Genomic DNA, 25,111 nt, shown 5'->3' with positions numbered 1-25,111 from the left:
AATGGCCAAACGGATGGAATGTGGAGGCCCAGGAAGGGGATGCAGGGGGCGGCAGGAAGGCCCCAGGCCCCAGCACTAGAAGATCCCAAACAGGAGAGGTTGTGGGCGGCAGGGATGGAGCCTGAGGCCCCGTGCACTGTCTGGCTCACCCTGGGAGCAGCCCAGCGGCAGGAGCGGCCCACCTCCTCTGGCGCCCAGCAAGGCTCAGGGCCGGGATGACTGCAGTGATCACTGTGTTCAGGCCGTTGGAGGCAGAGGCAAGGAATCAGGAGGCCTGCCCCCAGCTGGCCCTGTTGCTGACCAGCTGGGTGACCCTGGGTCTGGCCCTGTCCTCTCTGAGCCTCTGTGTCTATCTAGGAAATGCAGCAGCTGAGCTCAGGGAAGCCTAGGGGACCTGCCAGCTGTGACACATGGAAGCCCCAGTGTGCAAATGATGTGACAGATGAGGCAGGTGTCCCGGGCAGCGGTGGTGGCTCCTCGAGGCCCCAGAGCAAATCCCCCAGAGGCCCTGACCCAGCTGGGCAGATGACCTCGTGTGGTGCATGCCAGCCGCGACAATGACCTTATGAACCCTCCACTCTCAGGCAAGGCTCTGGTTCCTCACTTGTCTCCCTGCTCACATCTTAATAAAATATTTATTAGCAATGGACAGGGGGCAGGGTAGCTCCCTCCTCAGAAAACCAGGTCACTCAGACACTTTTAAGTGATGTGTCAGCTCCTGTCCCCCTCCTCTCCCTGACCCCCTGCTTCTGGCAGCCGGCCCCAGGTCTGACACACGCTCCCACCCCCAGTCCTGAGGTGGCCGGCCCCTCCCTGGCCAGCTGGGACTCTGTGCTGGGCTCTGGAGGGACGGGGTTGGGGGGGTGCGGGTTCCTCCCTCAGGGACCTCATGGTCTGGCTGCAGAAGAAAATCAAGTCTGCATGGGTGGAGGGCCCTGCTGCCCTAAGTGACCTTGCGATGAGTGGTACCAGTTTGGGATCCCAGAGGCCCCTGCTGGCTGCTGGGCTGGCACGACAGTGGTGGGGGGGCGCCCCTTGAACAAACTCTCCTTTACCCAGAAGCTCGCTTTCCCTCGCTGTTCCCCCAAACCCCCTTCCTCTCAGGATAGCTCCCCGTGTGCCTCAACCCCTCACACACCACTGCCATGAGGGGTGTGGTCAGCAGCTGGTGGCTTCAGGGGACCAGGCTGGCTTCCAGGGAGCCAAGGGCTCCTACCTCACCCACTGCCCTGATACCTTCACTCCCACCCAATCCTTTTTCCTGGTAATTGGTGTCAGAGACAAACTTGGGCCGATTTCCATCTGGGCCAGTGTCTCATAGCTTCTTTCCTATTTAATATCAGAGAAATTAAACCTGGCCACACCGTCATTATCCTGGTGTTGTAATTAGCACCGGAACAAATTGCCCTGAGCCGTGCCGGCTGCTGCAGTGTCTATCAAGCTCATGCGGAAGGGGCACCCCACTAATTGCTTTGGCCTTGGCTCCTTAACCTGCTACTGCCCAGCATGGACTGGGGAGCAGAAGCCCCCACCCCTGTGTGTATCCCTTCCGGTCACCTGCTCACAGAAACAAGGGCAATGCTCTAGAGTGACCACTCCCTGGGGCTGGAAAGAAAAAATAAGGGGGCCCAGATTTACCTTTAAGAAACCAACTAGCTCCTGTGATACTGGCCTTTGGGGACACGGGCTCCCCTGCCAGCTGGAAGTGATAAACCCAGATGAATGTGCATCACCCCAGGTATGTCTCTAGCACATAGTGGCCAGGACTGAAGCACGGGGAGAGAGGCGGGCTGGGACCGAAGACACTCCCCTCCCACCCCGACCTCCGACTCCCCACCGCCTGACTTCTTCCCTGGCCCCAGAAACAAAATCTGAGTGGAATCCAGTTTGGACGGTAATGAGCTCACACCCCATGGCTGCCCGATGGTGTCTGATTCTAGGAAAGTAAATTTAGTGGAATGAAAAAGCCACAAGCACGTGATGGAATGAGAGGAGACAGGCGGAGGCCTGGGTGTGGGAGAGCAGGCCTGGAGGAGGGAGCACCCCTGAGGAGTGGAGAGTGGGCTGCAGGAGAGGCTGGCTGGCAGGAAGCTGGCTGGGGGCCTTGCTCCAACAGGGGGCAGTGGCGGCCAGGAATCCCGAGAGTGTGCCCAAGGGGTGTTTCAATAGGGCATCAGACTATAAAGAAAAAAAAAGCCAAAACAGGCCCTGGTGCCTTTGGAGGAGCAGGAAGGAGGTGACCCGGGTGCAGGCTGCTCCGGGTGAAAATATTCCTCGGCAGGCAGTGTGTGACTCTGGGGACACAAGGACCTGCTCCAACTGCACCAGATCCCTGCTCTTGGGGCTGGGAGGCCCACATTCTACTCCTGCAGCTGGGTAGAAGAGAAAACCTTTCGTGTTAACAAGACCAAAAGTATCAGCCCATGACCACGCGGAAGGCTCCTTTCACCAGAAAGCGAGGCCGAGCAATTAGGAGACGGTTCTTCTAGGCCAGCCTCCCAGGGAACTGACATCCCCGGAAGCTGACAACGGGGCAAGATGTCAGGGAAGCCGTGTCTTTGCAAATCAGCACATCCTCGGACAGTCTCAGGCGTCATCCACTAATGAACTTGCTGAACCACAAACAATTATTTCTGGAACTGAGGGGCAAGGGCAAAGCTTGGAGGCAGGGCCTGGGCAGGGCCTCCACATCCACACCAAGGTGGCTCTGGGCCCCGCAGATACCTTCCAGGCCACCTTCCCTGGGACCAGTGGCCCCTTTGCTCTCTCTGTTCCTTGAATGCATGCTGTGACCTTGGGCATTTTCCAATCTGTCAGACCCCTCCTAATTGCACTGCCAACTGCAAGCCAGGGAGAGCCTCTGGCCTCTGGGGCCTAGGGGTCAGCTAACTGGAACCACGGTGGATATGCAGAAAGTGGAACCACAGTGGGAAAGGGTAGAGGCAGTAGGAAGAAACTGGGGCAGCGGCGCCTGGCCCCCAGGGAGGTGGGGCCCACAGAGAGTGGCTACAGATCAGAGGACATGCTTTGCAAAGAACCCAGGTCCAGCCTGACCGATAGATCCTTCGGACCTTCCCACCCACAGGGCAGCACCCTCTCCTCAGCAGGGTGACCACCAGCGACCACCAACGGGGAAGAGGCTGGGCAGCCACGCTGCTGAGCCAGGCCCGACTCCACCAGGCTGTGCACCAGCACCACAGACTCTCATGGGGCAAGGGTAGCTGGGGGGCTCCTTCACCCCTTTCTCTGTCCCACTGCAGAGCAGACATCACAAATTGATTACTGGGCTCCTTCCCGCTGAGTCACGGGCTCCTCTTCTCCCAACAACATTCCAATCAATCCAACTGCCACCAGCATGCCTCTGAGAGCCGATTTTCTACAAGTGCCGACGACTAACTAACCCACAAGGGAAAATGAATGTGCAGCTTTCAGCCAACACGCATTTTGCAATCAGGGGCAAGATGCTCAGCCTTCTTTCTGTCCTCATCAAGAGGAAACTGAGGCACCCTGGAAGCACCTGGTGGGGCTTGATTCTCCTGGGGCAGGAAGCACTAACCGCCCCACCAGGCCTCTCCCCTCCCTGGCACCTGACAGCCACCAGGCCAGCCACACGCCCGGCCTCAGCACCACACGCCAACGCCCCTAGCTCGCCAGGGAGCCTTGGCCCCGAGCTGCTGCACGCAGGAGCCCCACGCCCGCGCAGCTCCCTCCGCACACATTCCCCAGCACCGGAGACGGAAGAAGAATCCAGTCCCAGCCACCTACCTGAAGGAGCCAGTAGCACCTCCGGTGGAAGGTGGGGATGATGGAGGAATGGACATAGCAGCCGTACAAGCACTAGGGAGAGAGGAAAAACGAGAATTCAGTTGGAAAGAGGGAAGGAAGGGAGGAGGACGGCGCAACAGAGAAGGAGCCAGAAGGGGCCACGGACTCTGCCAGCACCCTGGGGCCTGAGGGCGGGCGCCTCTGGGCCTGGCTCCAGGGCTGGGACTGACGCCTGGGTCCGTATCTAAGAAGCAGAGTTGGGAAGCGCTAGTGTGCATACCCTGATGGACAGCTGGGGTGCTTTCCCCTTTGGGGGCCATGGAGGCATATGTGAACCCAGAAAAGCCAGGGACCAGGGGAACACAAATACGTATACATTTTGCCCATAATATTAGGGGCTCGGAGTTACCCTGAAGGTTCATCCACAGAGCCTAGGTTAAGACCCCTTGGTGCACAGGGAGGGACTGGAGGCGTAGGGAATTGATTCAAACACATGTACACACCGCCCATGCCAGACCTTTCCTGGTCAAGGGCATCGTGCCAGGCAGGCGAGGTGGCCCTGGCTGGTGGGACCTCTGAGGCTGGTGGGGGTGGGCTTCCTAGGACTCTGACCTCTAGAGGCCGAGAGGCCCCTCATGCACAACCCACGTGCAGGCTTTTATTTAGTTTTTCATTCATATTTTTTGTTTGTTCTAAGGTTCAAGCTGCATCTTTTGCAGATGGATTTCGTTTTGGAGAATCAGGTAGGTGTGTATGTGGGGGGGGGGGGGCAGTGGGGACTCAGGTGGGTGGAGCTGCCCGGTGTGTTGTGCACACAGCACTGGGCCCTGTGGGGCAGGCGTCAAGGCAGAGGTGGGATCAGGGATCGGTGAGAACAGTCCTCTCAAAACCCAACTCTGAGAGTCTCAGGGGGACAAGATTTTGCCTTTTCTTTTGTAGCCTCCAATTCTAAACCAGAAACTCTCTGTTTCCATCTCCTGCAGAGTTTCCCTGGCTTCCCAAAGCACATGTTCCAGAATCGGTGGGGCAGAGAGTGCAGGCAGGACCCCAGAACCTCGCAGGCCAAGGATGAGCACAGTCTCCCCTTGACCTCTCATTGCTCATTTGAACCTCACCATAGCCACCCCCTCCCAGCACCGGTGCTGCAGGGAGAAGTGGCCAGCAGCTCTGCATTTAAAGCACCCCCCAAAAGACCAAGTACGATTTGCTTTTACTAGGAGTCCATCTGAGCCCTGCCTGTCTGATTAGCCGAGTTGAAGAGAAATCAGTCTGGACTATGGGATTCTGGCTGTAAGAAAATCAGATTTCCAATATGTTAGAACTTTTACAGATTGCTGTCAGCTGGGACTAAACCCTGTACAAACCAACCAAACAAAGTGGAAATTAATTTAAACAATTCCCTTGCAATTCTTGCCCACGAAATGTATTTATTATTAAGAAGGCAATATTCTTTCCTGACTTTTCTGGTTTTTAATACACTGTGTTTTTCTTTTCTCACTTTTATTTTTGATAACTCACTCTTTCTTGCAGAAAGAGATGCCTGTTTGGACGTTTCCTGTGACCGTTTGTTTGCCACGAATGAGCAACCCACCTGCAACTCTAATCAGCTCTTTTCCTTTGGAATTTGCATATCCTCATGGGCAGTTTCATTACTCTTACTCATGTAATGAGCCAAATGGAGAGAGACATAAATTGTTGAGAGAAGAACTCTCTCCCGTCTCTTTGAAATAAAAGGCTGCACATCTGCTTTTTCCCACTGTTCGTTCCTCATGAGGGTTTGCAGACTTCCCCCCTTCACCTGTCTCCTTCTCTTCCCACTGCTTTTTCTCAAACTTGAAAAGAATGAGGCTGATGTGCAACTTCATTCCATTCCCCCCAGTTCACTGCTGAGCAGCCTGGGTTGGGCTGCGGCGTCTTTGAACCACACACGAGGACTCTGTGGGAATTTACCCAACACCTACTGTGTGTCCCTTCTGAGAGTCCACAGGAAGGAGGAAGCATGCGCCCACCCTCCCCTGAGCCACCCCTGCATGTGTGGGCAACCTCACCTGCCCAGAATTGCCCAGAACCATCCAATAAGCAGGATGATGTTAAAAAGAAACATCGCCGTTTCTACATCAAGGCTCATGCATTTTAATCAGAGGAACACTCGGGGCCTCACTTAGAACCTAGTTACTCTATTTTTAGATATTACTCTAACCGCCCTGGTGATCTGATGGCTCTGGTCTCCACAGATGAGAAGCACAGTCTAGGAAGGCTGGAGAGAGGGAAAGCGGACTATGATGAGATGAGAGCGAACCATGTCAAATAGCATCCAGGGAGGGAGGGAAAGCCCCCCCAGAGAGCCCCAAGGACTTTAGGAGCCCAAGGGCATTGCCTCCTCCCCATGTCACCTTGTGCAGCACACAGGGTCACCACCCCCACGGTTCACTGCCCATCTCTACTCCCAGGACTGGGAGCCTCAGACCCTCTGAATGAAAATAACTAGAGACCATCCCACTGTCTCCACAGCCTGTCACAGGAAAGGACCCTAAGCCAATAAATGTTTCATTTTTGCTTGTGGTATTCCGAAGGCTCAGGTTTCTGAACCATGGACTAAAAAACCATCCTAGAAAAATGGCTCCACATTTAATGCTTAAAGGGCTAAGCTTCGGTTTCAAGGAACTCTGACTCATGTTGAGTAGCTGGCTTATTGTCCCTGTGGCAAAAGAAGTTTCCAGTAATTCACCCTTGGTGAGTTGAAGTCGGTAAAGACTCCAGCTTCTGGAGATGGGTCCTGCTTGGGGAAGGGGACCTGCTGGGAGAGTCCTTGTCCTCCTAGGCTGTGAGAAGGGCACCTTCCTCCTCCTGTCTCCTAGATGGCTGTGAGGGTCAAGAGGAGATGCCCAGGTGGGATGCTCTGGACAGTCCCAGAGGACAGTGGGAGAGGGGGTCAGATTTAAAGCAGGGAGGTCAGTTCAGGTCACTATAACTGTGGGGGCCACGACCAGGAGCTTGACTTCGTCCTGAGACATTATGAGCAGATCTGCCCTTCAGTAGCTCACTGTGGTATGGTGTGGCCAGGACACAGAGCTGAGGAAGGTGAGGGGCCCCAGGCCAGCCACGTGAGCTTGGAGACCCACTAGCACTGGATGGTGGTAGCAGTAGAATTTGGGTGTGGAGAAGCAGCCATGCTTGCCAGGTGTAAGGACGGTGCCTGGCTTTCTGGCTGTACAGACAGATGTGTGTGTGTGTGGGGGGGGGGGGGGGGGCGGGCAGGGGACAAGTGGTCCTATCCATGCTCCAGGACAGGAAACTCCAGGGCTACAGCAGCCTGGGGTTGGCGGGGGATGGGAGAGGCTGATTTCAGATTTCTGCTTGGTGAGGTTGAGGAGCTCGTGAGACATTCAAGTGAAGACAGAGGGTAGAGCAGTATGCAGGGATTCAGTGCTCAGTCTGGGCTGGACACAGCAATCTGGGCATAGAGACAGCGTTGGAAGGCAACAGAGAAGCCCGGGAGTGGGTGTCGGTTCAGGCTGGCTTCTCCACTCTGGTGCCAGTGAGGCGTGAACTTGCCGACACTCGGCAGGTGACTGGCCTGGCTCGCCATGGGCCGGGCACCCTGGGCCTCTCCACTTTGGTTCATGGCACGCCCCCAGCCAGGCCCCCAGCCCTGACCTCAGACTCTCTTGCCAGGGCCCTTTGTTACCAGGTCTTCACTCTGCAGCTCTTCGTCCATGACAACGTCCTCACCAAGCCACCTGGGGACTGCACACTATTTCGTGAGGCAACGTATTAAATCCGTTCTTTTACCTGCTCATCAAAAAAGCAATCAAGTTTGTCTGTAGTGATCTGTGTTTTACAAACTCCTGGTGCTTTTTGATCAGGCCTGGGGCTCCCCTTGGGGCTCTGTGGGTTGAGTTTTTCGCTTGGGGGCCGTGATGTGATTGGAGGGAGAGTCACTTCCTAAGGCTGGTGGACACAACTGCATGTGTGTGCGTGTGCACACGTGTGCAGGGCTGTGTGCAGGACAGCATACTGTGAGCCCCTTGTTTATGCATGCACACAATGAAAGAAAAAGAGAAAGAAACTAGCTATTTATAGGAAAACTCGGGAGAACCTCACCCCTAGCTGGAAGCAACTTTCAAATTCGTTATATTTGCAGAATTAAGGCCTGACACCTTCCCTTAAACGTGACAGCTGAACAGGGAGGAATTTTTTCTTAAATACTCAAAATTGCTTTTATGACACAGTGGGGCTTTCCCCCCTCCTTTTTAATAAAAAGGAAAGATACATTTACAGGGAAACCAACAGTAAACAGGAGCTCCCTTTAATTCGAAACAAACACTTCCTATAAAGAAGGGGCACATTGGCTGCGAATCTTGTCCATTGGATTTCTCCCCAACAGACTCAGCTGCTGGGGGTCTCCCAGGTGCCAGACAGTCTGACAGGCTTCAACACCCAATGGTCTCAGTGGGCAAAAGAGGGTAACACCTCTGCGTGATGAGCAAGGCTTTACTGGTTGGGAGACTAGGACACCGTCAGGTGCTCCCCTCTTCTGTTCAGCTCTCAGTGGCTTCATGTGAGCAGCTGATTCTCCACCTCTCTCTCTCTCTCTCTCTCTCTCTCTCTCTCTCTCCTCTCCTCTCCTCTTTCCAGGGAAACCCCAACCCTTTGTCATCTCCTCCACTCTCTGCTGGGATTCCAGGACACGGATGCACTGTCCCCAGGCCAACCCTGTGGCTCCCATTCCTGTGCTTCTCCTCTTGTGGTTCCACTACCCGTGCAAACCTCACCCTGCCTGAGACATCTAGGTCCTCCCTCTCCAAGGAAGCCCCTTGGAAGCCCCTCCTGACCAGGCCAGTGGAAGGAATCCCTGGACAGGGACAGCCATGAGGATGTGGGTTTTGCCCCAGGTGTGATACACACTACCACTGTGGTCTTCAGTCCTGCTTCCTGTATTGCAGGGCTGGCACTTTTCGTAAAGGTCAGATAGTAAATATTCTTGGCCTGTGAGTAGATGGTCACTGCTACAACTGCTCAATCCTGCCTTCATAGGGCAAAAGTAGCTTTGGATAATAGGTACGCAAATGGGCATGACTGTGTCCCAACAAAACCTTATTTGTGGATATTATAATTCGAATTGTGCATAATTTCACATGTTATCAATATTATTCTTCTTTTGATTTCCCCCTCCCCAACCATTCTACAATGTAGAAACCATTCTTAGCTCAGGCTGAACAAAAATAGGTAGTAGGAAAAAAAAATAGGTAGTAGGCCACATTTGGTCCATGGGCCATGGTTTGCTAACCCTTGAGCTACCAAATAGGGAAGAATGTGAATTGTATGGTCCTTTGTAAAATTCCCCACAGTGATTTCCACATAGCAGATGCTCAATACACTGTGCTTCATTTCCATGTGATGTGAATATGTAAGCATGGCAAAGAGGGAGCAGCAAAGACCTAAATGTGTGGAAGGTACAAATACACATGACACGGGAGACTACAGGATAGGTCACATCTCTCACCATCGTCCACGGCAGTTTTCACAGAACTTGGATGTCTTTCAAACTGGACTTAATTGTGTTTTTGTTTGTTTGTTTGTTTTCTGGGCCTGAGAATGTTGTGTATCACCCTAAATGCCTTATAGGAGATTAGCTGACACTCAGACATGGTGCTTGGATCAGAGGACTTCTTGGCATGTAGTAAGTGCCTATGAAAACATGGCTTCCTGTACCTGTCAAGCACCTTCTTATTAACTAAAGCAGAACTGAGTGAGAGAAATTACAGAAATCTGACTGCAGCTACCTCAGCATTGGGGACTTGGCCCTTCATCTCTGTGGCCTCAGCTGCCAATGGAATTTCTTCTCTGCAGGAAACATTTCATTCTGTTTCCTGAGGGCCTCCTTCCACAAGAGGCAGGGAAACCCCAAAGCCAAGTGTGGCTGTTGACCTCCCTCTTTGGGAAAGTGTGAGCCCAGCATCTCACTGCATGGCTCCCCAGTATTGCTTGCCAGGCCTCTCCAGAGTGGCAGTACCCAACATGGCAGCCACAGGCCATGTGTAGCTATTCAGATTCACATTCACATTCAGTAGAATGAAAAAAAAGTTGAAACTTCACCTCCCCAGTCACTAGCCTCACTTCAAGTGCTCGACGGTCACATGCACACATAGTTAGTGGCTATGGTGTGGGATGGTGTGAAACAGTCTGTCATCGCAGGGAGCTCCATTGGACACCGCAACTCTAGAGAACAAGAGTGGAGATCCAGTGCAGAGATGTCTGGCTGAGACTCTTGGAGCCTGAGACCCCAGTGGCTGGGATGTGGGGGATCCAGGGTTTGGAGGGAGATGGCACGTCGAGGTTGGGATTTTGGATATTGGCTCCACTTTGGGGAGCTGGAATGTCCACGGGTTGGTACATGTCATTCTACCTGGGCCAGCTTGAATCAGTCCACAAGTGTCTCCTAGAGCCCCTGTGCCGCAACAGAAAAACTTACTCCTAGCCTCTCGCCACCCAAAGCCTTCTCTGATGCAGGCATAATTCCTGCTGTGTCTTTAGACTAGGGTGTTTATGGCATATCGCCATTTATAATCCCAAGAGCTGGATTAGGCTTGTGTTGGCAGCCCCAAGTCCCCCCAGTGGCCTGGCCTGGTCTCCCCTCCCCCCCAGGTGTGTGCACAACAGCAATCTGAGTGAAAATAGATTTTTAGGTGCCTGGTTTACCTTGAATCTGATGTTCACATGACAAAGATGAATAGTTTTAAAAATGTGTCATGGTATAAAGGAGACAGAAGACAAAGAGGTGATAGAAGGGAAGGGGGAATCCACCCAGAAGATAACAATTTAATCCTGCTCTGAAGTGATGAAGGCGTAAGGGGCCATTTGTTCAGAATATTCTGGGCTGAGGCAGGTGAGAGGCAGTGCCCGGGCAGATGGAGTGACAGGTAGACCCTCCAAGAAAGGGCACCCGGGGCCGGGCCGGGTCTTGGCTCAGTTGTAAGAGTGGGGCATGGAGCCGGATTCTCCTGAAAACAAGTTCTCACTTTGTGGACTCTTCTCTGTTGTGGCCTGTTCCCCAGCCCATGCTCCCCTGTGGGAGACAGGAGCAAACCAGCAAAAGCAGATAAAAACTGATGCTAAGTGCAAGATCCCCAAGACAGGGTGTGATGGAAGTCGGGGGAGGGAAGAGTCTCTTTCTCATGCTGATGGTCAGCCAAGTTACCTAAGAGGAAGTGACATTTGTGATGAATCAGAAAGGGTGAGTAGCAGAAGGCTGGGGCATAATTGGTGGAAAAAGCCAGGGTAGGTGCACAAGAGCAATATCTTAAGTGGAGGGATAGATGGCCGAGTCTATGAGTTGCAGACTGTTCTGCTGTCTCCCCATGGGACCTGCGATGAACGGCGGGCAGATGGCCTTGCATGGACGTTAAGGCCTGGGATTCTTATGGCTCTGCCCTGCTGCACTGGTCCAGGCTCTGCATGCAGGCAGGTTTCCTGGAAGGACTGTGGGGAGCTCTGCAAATTCATGGAAGAAGGGCAGATGCAAGATTAGAACTTTGGATCTGGCCTTACCAGCTTTCCCTCCCTTCCTCTGTCTCCATCTCTCCTTGCTATTTGTCTTCCTGGTGCTTTCTTCTCTCTCACTGCAGCTGGGCAGGTAGCAAGAATCCCATCCTTCCAGTGTGACCCCAGAAGCACGAAAGTGTCTTGCCTGCCTGGGCCATGAGCTGGCCCTGGGACTCTCAGGGGAGCAGGGAGGCACCCGAGCAGGTGTAGGGCAGAACTGTAGTGCTCCCAGATGGGGGTAAACATGGTTCCTTTGCTGCTAAAGCTTTGACTTCCTGGGACAAGCAGGTGCTCTCCAAGGAGCAGGTAAAGGGAAAACCCTCCAGGACCTCCCAGATCTCCCCGGACCAGCAGCAGCTGCTGCAAGCTACATAGTCTGCTGCTCCCCTGGTGCCCTGAAAGCTGGAGCTGATCCCGGAAGGCACTACTAGAAGGTCTTGTGTGAGAGTGCTGGTGGGGGGGGGGGGGCGGGGTGACACAGACTTTCTCCTGTCTCTCGTCTCTAGCTCTACATTGTCCAGCAGAGAGACATCCTGGGGAAGGCTGAGGCTGGGCAGGGTAGTGGTTTGTCCAAGGTCACACAGCTAGGAAGAGGCAGAGGGAGTCTCAGACCCATGTCTGCCTGACCCTGCCCAGTGGGCCAGCCCCTGCCAACTTCACTCAGGTGTCCATGCCAATGGCTGAGGGTCAGGCCTTCTGCTGGGCCTGCCTGCGTCAAAGACAAAGGGGTGAAGTCCCGGGCTGCTCCCAGGACTGTCCTCACTGAAGGATTTGGTTCGTATTAATCTAAGATTAGACCAAATGATTCAATTCTCATGCTGCCTGCAAAAGCACTGGGCCTCAGAACTTGTTAAATAGTGAATTGCTTTAAAATTAGTTTGAGCTAAATGGATTGCAGTCTGATTTGGCCTCCGGGTTGGGTGACAGGAGAGATCTGGAATATTAGATCATCATTGACCCGGTCTCCATCTTGGCCTCTCTCCTAAGACAATCAGCAATGGCATCTCCCAGTATGCTGAGGCCCTGCCACAGCAGGGGACGGAGGTCAGAGAGCAAGGGGACTGGCTGGGTCTCCCAACCTGACACCGGCGGGTCACACAGGCAGCATGGAAGATGACTCTTTGGTCCCAGCCGTGGTCACCCTTAGGTTGCCCAGTGGAACCAGACCCTTCCCTGGAGGAAGCCCGTTAGCCCCATAACTTCTTGCAGGCGGGGGGTGGGGGGGCTCTGGGAAGGGGTGGGCAGGATCCCAAAGAGTCATCCTCCAGGGCCTCAAAGGACTCCTCCTTGAGACTGGTTACCTCCAGGACTGGGATCCTGGTGGCTTGCTCTTCCAGGACATGAAGTCAGTCATTCTGCCAACTAACAGAGAGTCTCTTGTGCTTGGTGCTATAGGTGATCTGGGGGAGGGGAAGAGACCAGGGGCCTCTCCATTACCCTGGAAGGGGGTGGTAGGATGCCCTCTCTGTAGATGTGAGAGCTGGGGCTCAGAGATGCTAGTTTCTCACCCAAGGTCACAGGGACATGTTAAAGCTAAAATCTGAACCCTGGGAATTCACTGCCATCTCACGGGCAGAAGTTTCGGTGCACGTTCCAGAGGAACACTGGGGACCAGGTGGCCCAGCTGGGCTGTGGAGGTCAGGTCCCCAGAACTGGAGGAATCAAGGGGCAGACACAAAGGATTGGGCAGCAAATTTTGTAAGGCAGGCGGCTCTCTGCCCCGTCCCCCCAAATGGGCAGTGTACAAGGGAGAGAGCCAGAAAGGGGGGGTGCCCGGCAGGCCTGGGGCATGTGTGCACCCCACCCCATCACCCTGCAGACAGTTCTGTGGACCCCCAGACCCTGGGACAGGAATGTCCCTGGGCACTGGCATCAGCAGGAGCTTGGTGGAGGGGGTGCACAGGGGTAGCAGGACCTTAGACAAGCAGAGAGAGTCAAAGAGACCCTCTGGGTGGGGGACTCTAGGGAAGGGAGGAGGAGCCACTGTCCTCCGCATTCCCAGGCTTTGGGGCTCCTGGGTCTGGGTGAGGAGTAGAGAGAAATGCTGAGAGGTGCTCCAGGGGAATCATGGAGAGGGAGGCCTTACACTAGAGGCTCCCCAACATCTCCACAGAAACGTCTAGATCATCTTTATAGCATCTTCAGGTGTCCAGTAAAGGGACCTGAAGGGGAACATGAGCAGCAGAGGTCAGGGGACAGTGTGAGCTCTGAGAAGCCCCTTCAAGGGGTGGGGGAGGGGACATCCTGCCCCAGGGCCACAGCAGAACTTCAGAGGCCACGGGGGCTTTGCCCTGGCAGCCCTGCACCCCCACTTGCCTCCGCTCGCTGAGCTGCCTCCCCAGGGACAGGCTGAGCATCTGCCGGACAGCACACCCGAGCAGGGCCGCGTCGGCCTAACCGCAGCGACATGAGTGAGAAGGGCAATAAAGATCAAATGAATTTTTAGATAAAAAGGCATAAAAATCATGTTTAAAGATATAAATAAAATCCTTGGAGCTTCAGCTTTATTGTTTTTTTGGGGGGTTCCAGGATTAATAAATTAGTGGATATAAAACGGAGTAATAGCTAAAAATTGATAATGAGGTAAATTTAGATTTAGGGAAGGAGGTGATCTGAGACATGGCTCTCCAGCAGAGAAGGGGGGCTGGCAGCTTAACCCGGGTCCTCCTGGCTGGCTTGCGGGCTCTGCTCTGGATTCCATGGCCAAGTCGAGGGGCTTCAGCTGGGGGTCGGTCTAGACACCTGGTCGCCCTTACCTGCTCGCTTTCCTGCCCTTGGGACCTTCAGCCAGGTGGGTGTGGGCTCCTGTCCATCCCCTGCCCTCACCAAACAGCTGTGGGAACCAGCTGCTCTGGGGCATTCTCACGTCTCAGAAGGCCCTCTGAGCACCTGGCCCCCCACAGGCTGTCGAGGGTGTCCCTTCCACCCTGCTCCCCCTCGCTGAGGAGTGCTAGGCAGCTCTGCCCTCCCCCCCCTCGGGAACTGCCAGCAGGGAAACTATCCTCACTATGTCTATGTACAGACCCACATCCTCTGACTCAGCTCCCTGCCTACACTCACAGTCTTACTCTTTGAGCCTATTTCAATATATATATATATATGGGTTGTTTCTACTTCAAATACTTCCTAAAAGTACACAGCTTCTCTACAAGGCATAAATAATAAATAAATAAAGTGAAATTTCCTTTCTCTCATCAAAGCGTATCGCTGAGACCTCTTTCTTGGTGCCCTGCCAGTGGCTGGAACTGATCTAAAAAGTGGTTTATAGTGATCAGGGCCTCCCTCCCTTCCTCTTGTGCTAACGGCCATGGGGTCCCCTGTGGCAAACCAGGCACCCCTGTACTGAGGACTCTGAGGAGGAGAATGGACTCCCACAAGTAACTCTTGGTCTAGTGCCCCCCTTGCCAAAGAGCCAGCTTTGCACATTTCAGCCAATGCAAATGCTAATGGGGGACACTGAGCCTCTCTGGGGGGGGGGGGCAGTCCTTGGTCCTTGGTGCTAGGGGTTTTCAGTATATGATCCAGGTGGCTGGCCCTTGTCCTTACTCATGATCCATCCCTTGGTCCCTGTTCCCAGAAGGTGCAGGGGCTTGATGGATGTGGAACACACCAGGACTCGGCTCTGAAAGCCCCCAGAGGCCTTTATAGGTGGCACGGAGGCCAAAGGTTGCCCAGAAACCAGCCCTTGCTCTACCACCTGCCCTGCTCGGTACTCTCGGGGCTGGAGTGCCCGGCTTTCCTGCTGTAATTATTGCTCTGCTCCCGGACCTGCTAGAACCCGGCTCTTGGCACCGCCCCACCCAGGTACCCATGACACCATCCAGATACCCACGGCGCTCGGCAACACACACGGCTGCGTGCAGCAAGGAGTCTAAGAAAGGGATTCTTGCTTACGACAGGCAATGGGTTTTGTTTATTAAGAAGGTGGAGGGAAATGCCAGGACCCAAGTCTGTGGCCATGTTAATGTGAGGCTGGGCTCCCTGCCAAGGCATTAAGTAGAATCGAATTCCTGAAACCAGCTTTAATCAGCAGATTTTTAAGGTTAGAATTACTCTCTCCTCTCGAAGCCTTGCCAAGGTTAATTTGGGCCTGAGCATGCAGAATTAATGGGCTGGACAGAGGGAATCGGCCTTTTCCCGATTTTTTCTCAAGTTCACAAAAACATCACTACAAATTGGGGGGTGGCAGGGAAGAGCCCTCCCGCAAAGGGAGCACTCCTGGCTTCGGACGATTGATCTGGGGGCCTGTGTCAGAAACACACCCAAATGGGATTACACCAACCAGCCGGCTCCAGCCAGAGATGCCGGGATGGGTAGCAAGTCTGATTGTCCTGGGAACCTACGGGATGTACTGAGCAGGGTCTGAACCTGGTCCTAAGGACACTTAGGGTCCCTCTAAGAGTCCTGAGCTGTGTCCCTTCCCCAAGAAACAAACATGCTGAAAAAGCGTGTGGACATCCCACCCTTGCCAGGCCCTACTCTCAGTGCCTCCAAGAATTTAAGCACATGGGATGCCCCAGGGCCCTGCTGGCACTCAGCTGCCATATGGACCTGAGTCACTAGGTGCCCTGGTCTCAATTTCCTCATCTGTAGAATGGAAATATAATAATGATGGTAACAATAGGAGTGAGGCTTGAACAGTACTGGCCACCCAAGGAGGTACCTGTGGTTTCACAGCTGTGACCTTAGAGGAGAGCCCTCCATCCTTTGATGGGATGATCAGGAGTGCTGGTCCTTGTGGGAGAGCAGGGGGAGAAGGGAACGTCCCTGAGGAGCCCCAGGCCCTCAGACGGAGAGCCTCTGTCCAGCCTGGGGCACCTCTGTAGGACAGGGTGGGAGGGGGCGGTGGACAGAGGCCCTTCACTGCCCTTCCTGATCTGTCCTGGAGTCAGGGTGTAAGCACTGGAGCTAGACTTGGGTTGGAAACTCCCAGGCAATTCTTAAATTGCGCAGAGGACTGGGAAAGCCTAGGGGTGGGTGGTGGGCTTGGTCTCCTTGAATCTCAATGTCCCTATTAGTAGAGGGTGGGGACTGATGACTCAGATCTTGCAGGTTCGTTGGGTCAAATGAGATTAGTGACAACATGTTTTCTGTATGGGGGTACAGGAGGTCTTCCTCAGTTTCCCTAGATGTACCCTCTACTCCCCAGCAGGGACACCCCTTCTCCACCACAGGCCCTGCGAGCTCTCTAGCTCAGTGGGCTGCTCACTCTCCTTGTTCCCTAATATACACACTGTGCCTTCCGCCACCTTCAGTCCCTTGCATGATGTGGGCACTTCGTTTCCTGGAGCCTGGGAGCTGATTCACACATCTCTTTTGACCCTTGTAGAGAAGCTGTGGGCCATCCCTCAAAAAGTGAAACACAGAATTCCCATATGACCCAGTCACTCCCAAAGGATTCAAAATTCAAAGGATCCTCACACCATCACATGCACACACACTCACTGCAGAGCTCTTCGCAAGAGATGGAAGCAGCCCACGTGGCCATCAGCGGATGGGAGGAGAGACAAAATGTGGCACAGCCACACACTGGAACATTGTGCGGCCATGAAAAGGAATGGAGTGCTGACACACACCATGACGTGTGTGAACCTTGAAAACGTTGTGTGGAGTGAGAGAACCGGACCTGGAAGGCCACATAGTGTATGATGCCTCCATAGGAAACATCCCGAGTAGGCAAAGGCACGGAGCCAGAAAACTGCTTGACCCAGGGCAGGGGGCCCGGGGTGGGGGGTGGGAAGGAGAGGGGGAGGTGATAGTGGCATAACCTCGTGAATGTTCTAGATACTGCTGAATTGTTCACTTTAAATGTATCAATTCTATGTTATGTGAACCTCACCTCAATGAAAAACAAAACAGGGCAGTCCCTGTGGCTCAGCGGTTTAGCGCCACTTTCAGCCCAGGGTGTGATCCTGGAGACCTGGAATCGAGTCCCACGTTGGGCTCCCTGCATGGAGCCTGCTTCTCTCTCTGCCTGTGTTTGTACCTCTCTCTCTGTGTCTCTCATGAATGAATAAATAAAATCTTTAAAAACAAAACAAAACAAAACTGTGGCTCAGGGAACAAACGAGAGTCAGTGACTCCATTGCACCCAGTCCCTGGAGACGCTGCCTTGGCTTCAGGAACTCGAGAGGACCCAGGAGATAGAGGCCCATCTGCACCGTACCTATTCAGCTGGCGTACACTTGCTGAGCATCATCCTGTGGGAGGCCCTCTCAAGGCACTGGGCAGAGCTGAGCCTGCCGTCTGGGGCTCATTTCTCAGGGTAGGGGCTGGCCCACCCTGCTTGCCTGGTTTCTTGCCTAGTACACCTGCTGTCTAAGTCTCAGCCCTTAAGTGAGAGCTGCCCCACCCCTTGGTGACCCATCTCTTCACTTTCTGAGTCTTGTCTTCTCAGTGAGCCTGTCTACTCCTCATGGGCAAGGGCTTGACCTTACCTTTTCCTTCTGCTGACAACCTCCATCCCCAAACCCAGGTCCTCACAAGGCCCAGCACAGAGGACGTAGTGGGGAAGGGTACATTGTTGGGACCCAGCTCAGAAGGAACAGGATTGCCAAGGGAAGGAGGCCAAAAGGCCGTCTGGGTGGGCTGGGGATGACTTGCCCTGTTAGTGCTTTGTGGACAGACGCTCTGTTCAAACTCAGCCATCTATCCCAGGCCTTGCAAGGAGCCTCTGCTGAGGAGGAAGAAAGGACAGAAGGCGTCCCTCCCCCTTGAAAAGCTTCTCAAGGTGGTTTGGACTCACATTCCTCTGTCTCCCCAATCCTGGCACTGAATGTTCTGGTTGGGCCAAGGATGGACAGAGGAAAGGTTGCTTAGGAGAGGTGGAGCCTGAGCTTCCAGCAGGGAGGAAGGTTCCTCATCTCTGCATCCACAGAGCAGACCCCTCCCTCCCCTAGTAGAGTCAGGCAGAAGCCAGCGGGAAAGGAGGTCCCATGAGGCCAGGGCCCAAGGCCTGAGCTGCTCTCAGCCATCTAGGCAATGGCAGCTGCTCTGCATGCCAAGATCTGAAGCTCTGGAAACCCACTTTCCAAAACCCACCCCTGTAGGTTCTGAGAGGTGCACTCTGCAAAGGAGAACATAAATGCAAATAGCTCTCTACTGGAGCAGAGGCTGCTCCCACACTTGAATGGGGCTGGGTGGGAGGACTGGTCTCCCTGGACCAGAAGCCTAAGCACAGTGGGGGTGGGGGTGGTCTCGAGGCTCAGCAATGTGTACTTAAGTCTAGCAGCGGACCCTCCATCCATTAAACCAAGGCCCTGCCTGGGCCTCTGTAATTACACCTGTATCTCCCGGGCAAGCGCCTTCCCCAGCCTCTCCGGGGAAATAACAGATTGTCCTGCAGCCTCCAGGAGATGAGCCTCCCTGGGGGTGGAGGCGGTGGGATAGATTCTTAATGGTGAGAGGCCGACATCCTACACTTGGCTGCTTTCTCGGGGCCCCGTCAGAGGGGCTCTGACCCACAGCCCTGCATTTTATCTGCCTTGTGAGAGATCTGCAGGTTCTAGAAAGAAAGAATGCAATATTTTAAAGTGTGTAATGACATGCAGGCTGCATGTGGTACAAATTTCTTGGGTGTATAAAATGGGAAAGAAACAGGTTTTCTGTCGCCTGCAACTATTCGGCAGCGTTAAAATATGACTCGTTGGAATCCAATATGCTGCTAACCTGCAAGGGGCGGTATTGAATCTTGCAGGCAGAGTGGAGAAGTGGCGGGCTTGCAGCCCCGGGCACCTGTGGATAATTCAATCCCACCTGTCTCTGTTCTGCATCTATGCCGCTTACAAGGCCAGTGAATGCCGCCGCTCCTTCCCTGCCCTCCTCGCCCCTTCACACCAGAGGTGGGCTGAAGCCTAAGGCCCCTTGCTTTCCCTCTGGCTGCGGCTGATAACAAAGCCTCCTCATGTGGTGCCACGTTTTCCGTGTTCTGCAGAAAGCCTGGCTACCTGGGGCATCCCCTTGGGCTTTCGCATGTATCTGGTCAAAGTCGCCTATGCACGTGCCACTGCATGCTGGCTACAGGCACCCGTCCTCCCTCTGGCCTCACAACCACCGTTCAGGGTGGGAATTAGCACCCCTGCTCGGTGGAGGATGACCCCAAGCCTTACAGAGGCCAAGACTCTTCCAAGTTCATTGGGGATTCTGATCAGGGTGGACTTAAAGCCAAAACCCATGGCCCTGAGCATCTGGACTTGGCAGAACTTCACCCTTCATCCTGTCTCCCCATGCAGGACACAGCCTTAAGGGTAATGTGATGGCAGGTTCAAAACTGGAACCCAGGGATCCCTGGGTGGCGCAGCGATTTGGCGTCTGCCTTTGGCCCAGGGCGCGATCCTGGAGACCCGGGATCGAATCCCACATCAGGCTCCCGGTGCATGGAGCCTGCTTCTCCCTCCGCCTGTGTCTCTGCCTCTCTCTCTCTCTGTGACTATCATAAATAAATAAATAAATAAAAAATTAAAAAAAAAAAAAAACAAAAAACTGGAACCCAGACCCACCGTTCTATCTTAGTCCCAAGCCAAGGCCTTTTCTCATCAGCCAGGGAGCAGCTTTGAGAGGACAGGAGGAACCAGCATTTACTTAGGCCTATATTCTGGGAGAAGACCTTGAGGCCATGGCCATGAAGGTGGGTTCAGGACCAGAGTGCGGCAGTGGCTGCACCTGTCCTTGGGGTGCTCTGGCCACATCTTCGTTCATCCTTGTAAGAGCTGGTCAGTCTCCTCTGGTGCCCTGACATGAGATGAGAGTCAGGAGCCTCATCTCAGGAAAATGGGGCCCCTGCACCTCAATGTGGGCACAGTTTCAAGTTAGGAATCCCCGGGCCCACCCTAAGGAGGGGAGCCAAGTCTGGCATCCCAACATGTAATCAGTTCTGTGACTTGTCCACGGCAGGACCCACACTCCTGGGGTCAGCCTCTGCCATCTTCCTTAATAATGTGTCAGCCAGCCACCACTCAGCAGTGGTTTCCATCAGGTTCCCTGAGCCTCTCTGGCCATGGCCCCCACCACCTTCTAACTCAAGGGGTCCAGACAGGCCATGTTGGGATCACCATTCACAACGGGTTACTGGCCATTGTGGGAAACATTTTGGTTCTCTACCTTGAAACACTTTTCTATCTTTGTGCATAAAATATCCCTGATAGCTGCGGCAGAACAAAGGGGCCCCTCTGCAGGAGGCCTCAGCCAAGTTCCCCCAGCCAGGCACCAGCTTCTCCACTGGCACATGGTCCTTCCTCCAGGCCTTGGAGGCTCAGGCCCCCCGAGGCATGGGATTTCACCCTCTCCTGTCTCCTGAGCCAGTGAGCTGGAGCTGGAGGCCCTTGCAGCAGGGGTCACTTATCAGAACTCTGCCCAGGAAAGCCCTCACTCCCATATCTGCTGCCAGTGGGGAGGAGCCCCTCAACACCTGTGGCCTCCTCCTCACTCCAGAATCTGTCCAGGGAAGGAGGACAGAGGTGGGAGAGGCCTGGGCACCCAGACCTTCTGCTCTGCAAATGCCCAGGGCTGCTGTGAGGGGGGAAGAGCTGGTGGCAGAGGTGAGGTCTGTGCACTTGCTGGTGACAGTGACATGGGCAATCAATGGGCTGGGCTGGTCATCCTTCTGCTCCTTAAATGTGGGAAGGGTGTTAAGGGGGTCCAGAGAAGTCAGGGCTGGGAGGTCAAGGAGCCTCAGTGTGGCCAGCATGCAGTAGTGGCTCCATGGCCTTGAGGTAAGGGCCCTGGTGGGGGAAGTCTAGAACAGGCAGGGATAAGGGTGGAAGCCATCAGCTCTGAGGACTTCAGGGAAGATGCCACGTGGCACCTGTGAGCCAGCCCTGTAGTCACTCAGGTCCCGTGCTCAGCAGCCCCCACCTGGCCTCACAGGCCTGTACACATGCCCACACATAACTGGCCCCATGCTCTGACTCACACTGGCTTGATTTCACCCTCCCTCCAGCCAGCAACCAGCCATCTACACATAGCAAGTGTTCACTGCCTCTCTTGAGAGCAGAGTTCTCAACCTGGGGTGGGTTCACCCCCAGAGGACACCAGGCAATGTCTGGGGCCATTCATGTAGGCATGATGGTGCGGTGGTGCTGGGGAGTGCACCCTGGGGTGCCAGGCAGCACCCACCACGAACAATGACCCAGTCAGCAACACACAAGTGGAGAAGCACCGCTGTAGAGCCTCAGCTCTATACCTGGGAGGTGGGGGCACACCACTTGTGCTGCCTGCAGAGAGCTGCTTATACTCCAGTCCGGTAGACCAGGTGCCCACAGGAGCAAAGGCAAGGCCATGTGTACAGTTTGGGAGAACCTTGGAGAATACCCCTCACTCAGCCCTCAGGAGGGCCTTCCAGGTGTGCAGGACAGAGGGCCCCACAGAGTCAGCCCTGAGGGAGAGGCAGCCCTGGAGGAGAGGGCCCCCCACTGCCGGCTCAGCTCCCAGGAGTCTCCCCACCCCCAGCAGCTCTGAGGCCACATATCACCTGGGCTCCCTGAGGCCAGTCGCCTCCCGAAGCGGGATTCCCTGTGTCCCATGGGAACTGAGCCTCAGACAGATTCTCACCCTCTCTGAGCCTGTCAGGCTGTGCAGCTTTTGTGATCAAATATTGTTATATTTACCTAAGGATCGGTTAGGAAGCAATTTTTGAGATGATGAATATTTAATGCAATATTTAAATATTTAATAGGAACTTTTTCAAACCTGACTTAATAATCCATGTCGTAGGGAGAGGAAAATGGGGGTTGTGTTTTAACATTTTCACTTCCTCTAGTACTCTCCATGTTTGCCGGGCTTATTTTTTTTTTTTTTCTTTTTCACGGCAGTTTTAATTATACTCAAAATTCCAGAGAGAAATTCTTTTCTCATTAAAACTTAACTCTTGCCGACAGCAAGGTGAGTGGGTGGGTGGAAGATGCATCAAGTTGGAAAGTGTTCAGAGTAGAAAGGGGCTCTTGCTTTCATCTGCATGCTGGCCTGACTGCCTTATTTTCCAGATGAGGGAAGTAAGGCCTGTCTGTCTGTCTGAGGTTGGGCCAGGCATCAACAGCCTTGCCCAGAAGTCAGGAGCTCCATCCATGACACCACCTTCCTCCTGGACGTTTGCTCAAGTCAAGGCCCGGCCCCCAGCTCAGCAGGGCTCACTGCAGGTGACACCTCCAAGTCTGGGGCCCTCTACCCCTGGCCGTTACTGAGTGCAGCAAATTGAGCCTTTCACCACTTAAGAGGTGACTATAGACTTTCTTGGAAGAAAATTCAAACCAAGTGTGAGACTCTTCTAACATGAGGGTAGAGGTGATGAAGCCTTGCTGGAAGCCAAGTCCTTGCCCTGTCCTGCGTGCCCCACCCTCTCCCTGGGTTCCTCTGGCATCAGGAAGCCTGTGCCTTCCAGTTCAGAGGTCAACAAACTCCTTCCATCCTGTGAGGGGTCTTAGGACAAACCCATCACTCCAGGCAGAGCTCCTCCTACCCTGCCCCAGGTCCAGGGTCACCTTGGGCAGTTTTGCTCTGGCTGGCCACTCACAGACTGCAGGCTACCCCAGCCTTGCCTCACAGCTCCGTGGGGGCGTCCCTCTGCTGAGTCCCTTCAGACGCAGCTCAGATCACAGCTCCCATGGACTCCCCACTCTTTACCCACCCTGCCACCACCTCCTTTCTGTGGGCCCTTCTGCAATCTCTTCGCATAGCATCTTCTCTTCCCTGCTTGGATAACCCCAGAGACTCTAGCTCCCTCCTTCCCAGGACTCTGAATCTCCCACATGGGAGGCCCAGGCCTTTCCCCTCTGCTCCTCAGCCTTTCTTGGTCTTCTCCATCTACACCAGCCCTGTGCCCCATCTGTTCAGGCCACCTGCATCTGAGTGAATTCTGAGTATCCCTCCAAAGCTGCCTAGGCACCATCTCCTCCTGGAAGGCATAGCGATAATCGCTCCTTCCTTGGTGCCACAGAGGTGGCTGGAAGATGCTTTCATTGGAGCGCATTTCACTTAGCATCAGAGGCTGTTTCTAGCCCGTGTCCCCTGCCAGACTGCAAATTGTACATGGGGTGGGTTCATGTCATGCACATTTCTGTATTCTCAGTGCCTGGCATGGTTGTTGGCAGACATTAGGCACTCATTTGTTTGTGGAATGAACATGCCACATACTTTCAGACTCTATGTCTTTCATCTGTTTTGCTTTGTTTTTGAAGTGTTGGGGAAAGCTCTGTTTCTAGGCTCAGTGAACTCGCGTTTGTCCCTCCAGGTGCCGTGCAAACACTCGCTTCTCTGATCTGGCTCTGACTTTCCCAGGGAGAGCTAGGTGGTCCTCCTCGGCTTCCCTGCCCCTCCCTCCCTAGGTGGGAGCTCCTCGGTGGCAGGAACTCGGCCTCCTTAGCTTCACTGCCCCCACCAGCCTGGTGCCAGGGAGGGGGAAAGCAACACACAGCTGTGGGCTGGACAGAGGGAGTTCACCTTGGAAGATGGGTGCAGCCCACCCTGCCTTCCCCACGTGTGTTCTGAGATCTGCTCAGGCTGGCACAAGCCCTGGGTCACGTTGAGGGAGCGCTGTGGCAGGAGAGGCCCAGGCTGAGCTGCTGGATGTCCGTACACCACATGGTGCTGAGCGCACAGTGAGTCTTCAAAAACTACTTGAGATATCTCAGGTTCCAGGGCAAAGGTTATCCTTGGCAGGAGTGCTTGGACACGGCCTCACAGCCACGTGCCAGAGACAGGACATGAGAGATGAAGGGCTGACATCTTTAAGACGGTAACTCTTTTAATAAGGAGTCTTTAATTATTTAGCAAAACAGTGGAAGAGGCCAATTCAGCTAGGAGTGATAGTTTTAATCTCACTGAGCACCAGTGGGTTTCCTCCAAGTGAAGGAATTTAGCTTCTCCCCTCTTTCCCCCACCTCCCTCCCAAACTCTTGCAGTCTCTGTCCAGGGGTCTGAGGGAAGGCTCACATGGCTCATGGGTTGATCACAGGGTGTGAGCCCATGGATGAAGAATGATGCCTCCAGGTCCTTGTGTCTGGGCAGAGGTGTGGGTGGGAGGGAGGCTGGGCCTCCCTGTGGTCTGTGCAGCCAGAGTCCCTCCAGAGGCTGCCTTGAGACTCTGACCCAGATGCCAGGAGGCAAAAACAGACAGACAAAAGGGTGCCAGGACCTGAGGGGCCATGGCAGTTTGTGTGTGCCCACCCCTCTGCCTAGAACCCCCATTCTCACTTCTCCCCCAACTCCTCCATCTCCAAAGGAAGCAGCCCTGGTATCTGCCGATAGGTATCTGCCAGAAAGTCGCCTACCCCTGCTCCAGGCTTCCCTCTGTGGGACACTAACCTCAGCGCACTGCAGTGATCTCTCTACTTATACACCTCCCCTATCCTACTCAATGCTGCTGGAAGGTGAGAACAGGTTCCCTGAGCCTCAGCAGGATCATACGTCAAGCAGGAGTTCAGTGAATGTTATTTCGCTGACATGGTCCAGGACTCGATCCCCAGAAGATGTTGATCTGCATATCAGGGCTGGGTGGTTCTCTACCTGCCTGCTCTCCCTGGCACCACCACCACCATCTCTGTGACACTCCAGAGGCCACCTCAACCCAGCATCTGTGAACCCAGCAAGCCTCTGCTGATGTGCCAGGCCCTGTGCAGGCTCTGAGGATGCACTGGGGACCGGAGTTGACATGGTCCCTGCCTCCTGGGGTCTACTGCTCGTGTGAGCACAGCCACAGTTTTCAGGAAGACCATCTCACATATCAGGGGCAGGTCAAATCTGGGACTGAGTCATGAACAAGAGGCTGCAGTGCTCAGTGGTGGGAGTGGGGGTGGGAGGGTTGTCACTG

At 54.3% G+C, this 25,111-nt stretch overlaps 1 protein-coding gene across 6 annotated transcripts in view; it reads right to left on the bottom strand.

Moving 5' to 3' along the window:
* Nucleotides 1-25,111, bottom strand: part of LOC121499484 (calmodulin-binding transcription activator 1) — a 734,632-nt gene that overhangs the window by 242,053 nt on the left and 467,468 nt on the right. For all 6 annotated transcript variants that reach the window (XM_041770125.1, XM_041770126.1, XM_041770128.1 and 3 more), the window contains exon 4: nt 3,766-3,837. In XM_041770125.1, the coding sequence (XP_041626059.1) occupies nt 3,766-3,837 (72 nt within the window). The remainder of the gene's footprint in view (nt 1-3,765; nt 3,838-25,111) is intronic.

Source organism: Vulpes lagopus, chromosome 10, assembly GCF_018345385.1.
Source record: "Vulpes lagopus strain Blue_001 chromosome 10, ASM1834538v1, whole genome shotgun sequence".
NCBI lineage: Eukaryota > Metazoa > Chordata > Mammalia > Carnivora > Canidae > Vulpes > Vulpes lagopus.
This window is presented reverse-complemented; position numbering and strand designations above follow the sequence as displayed.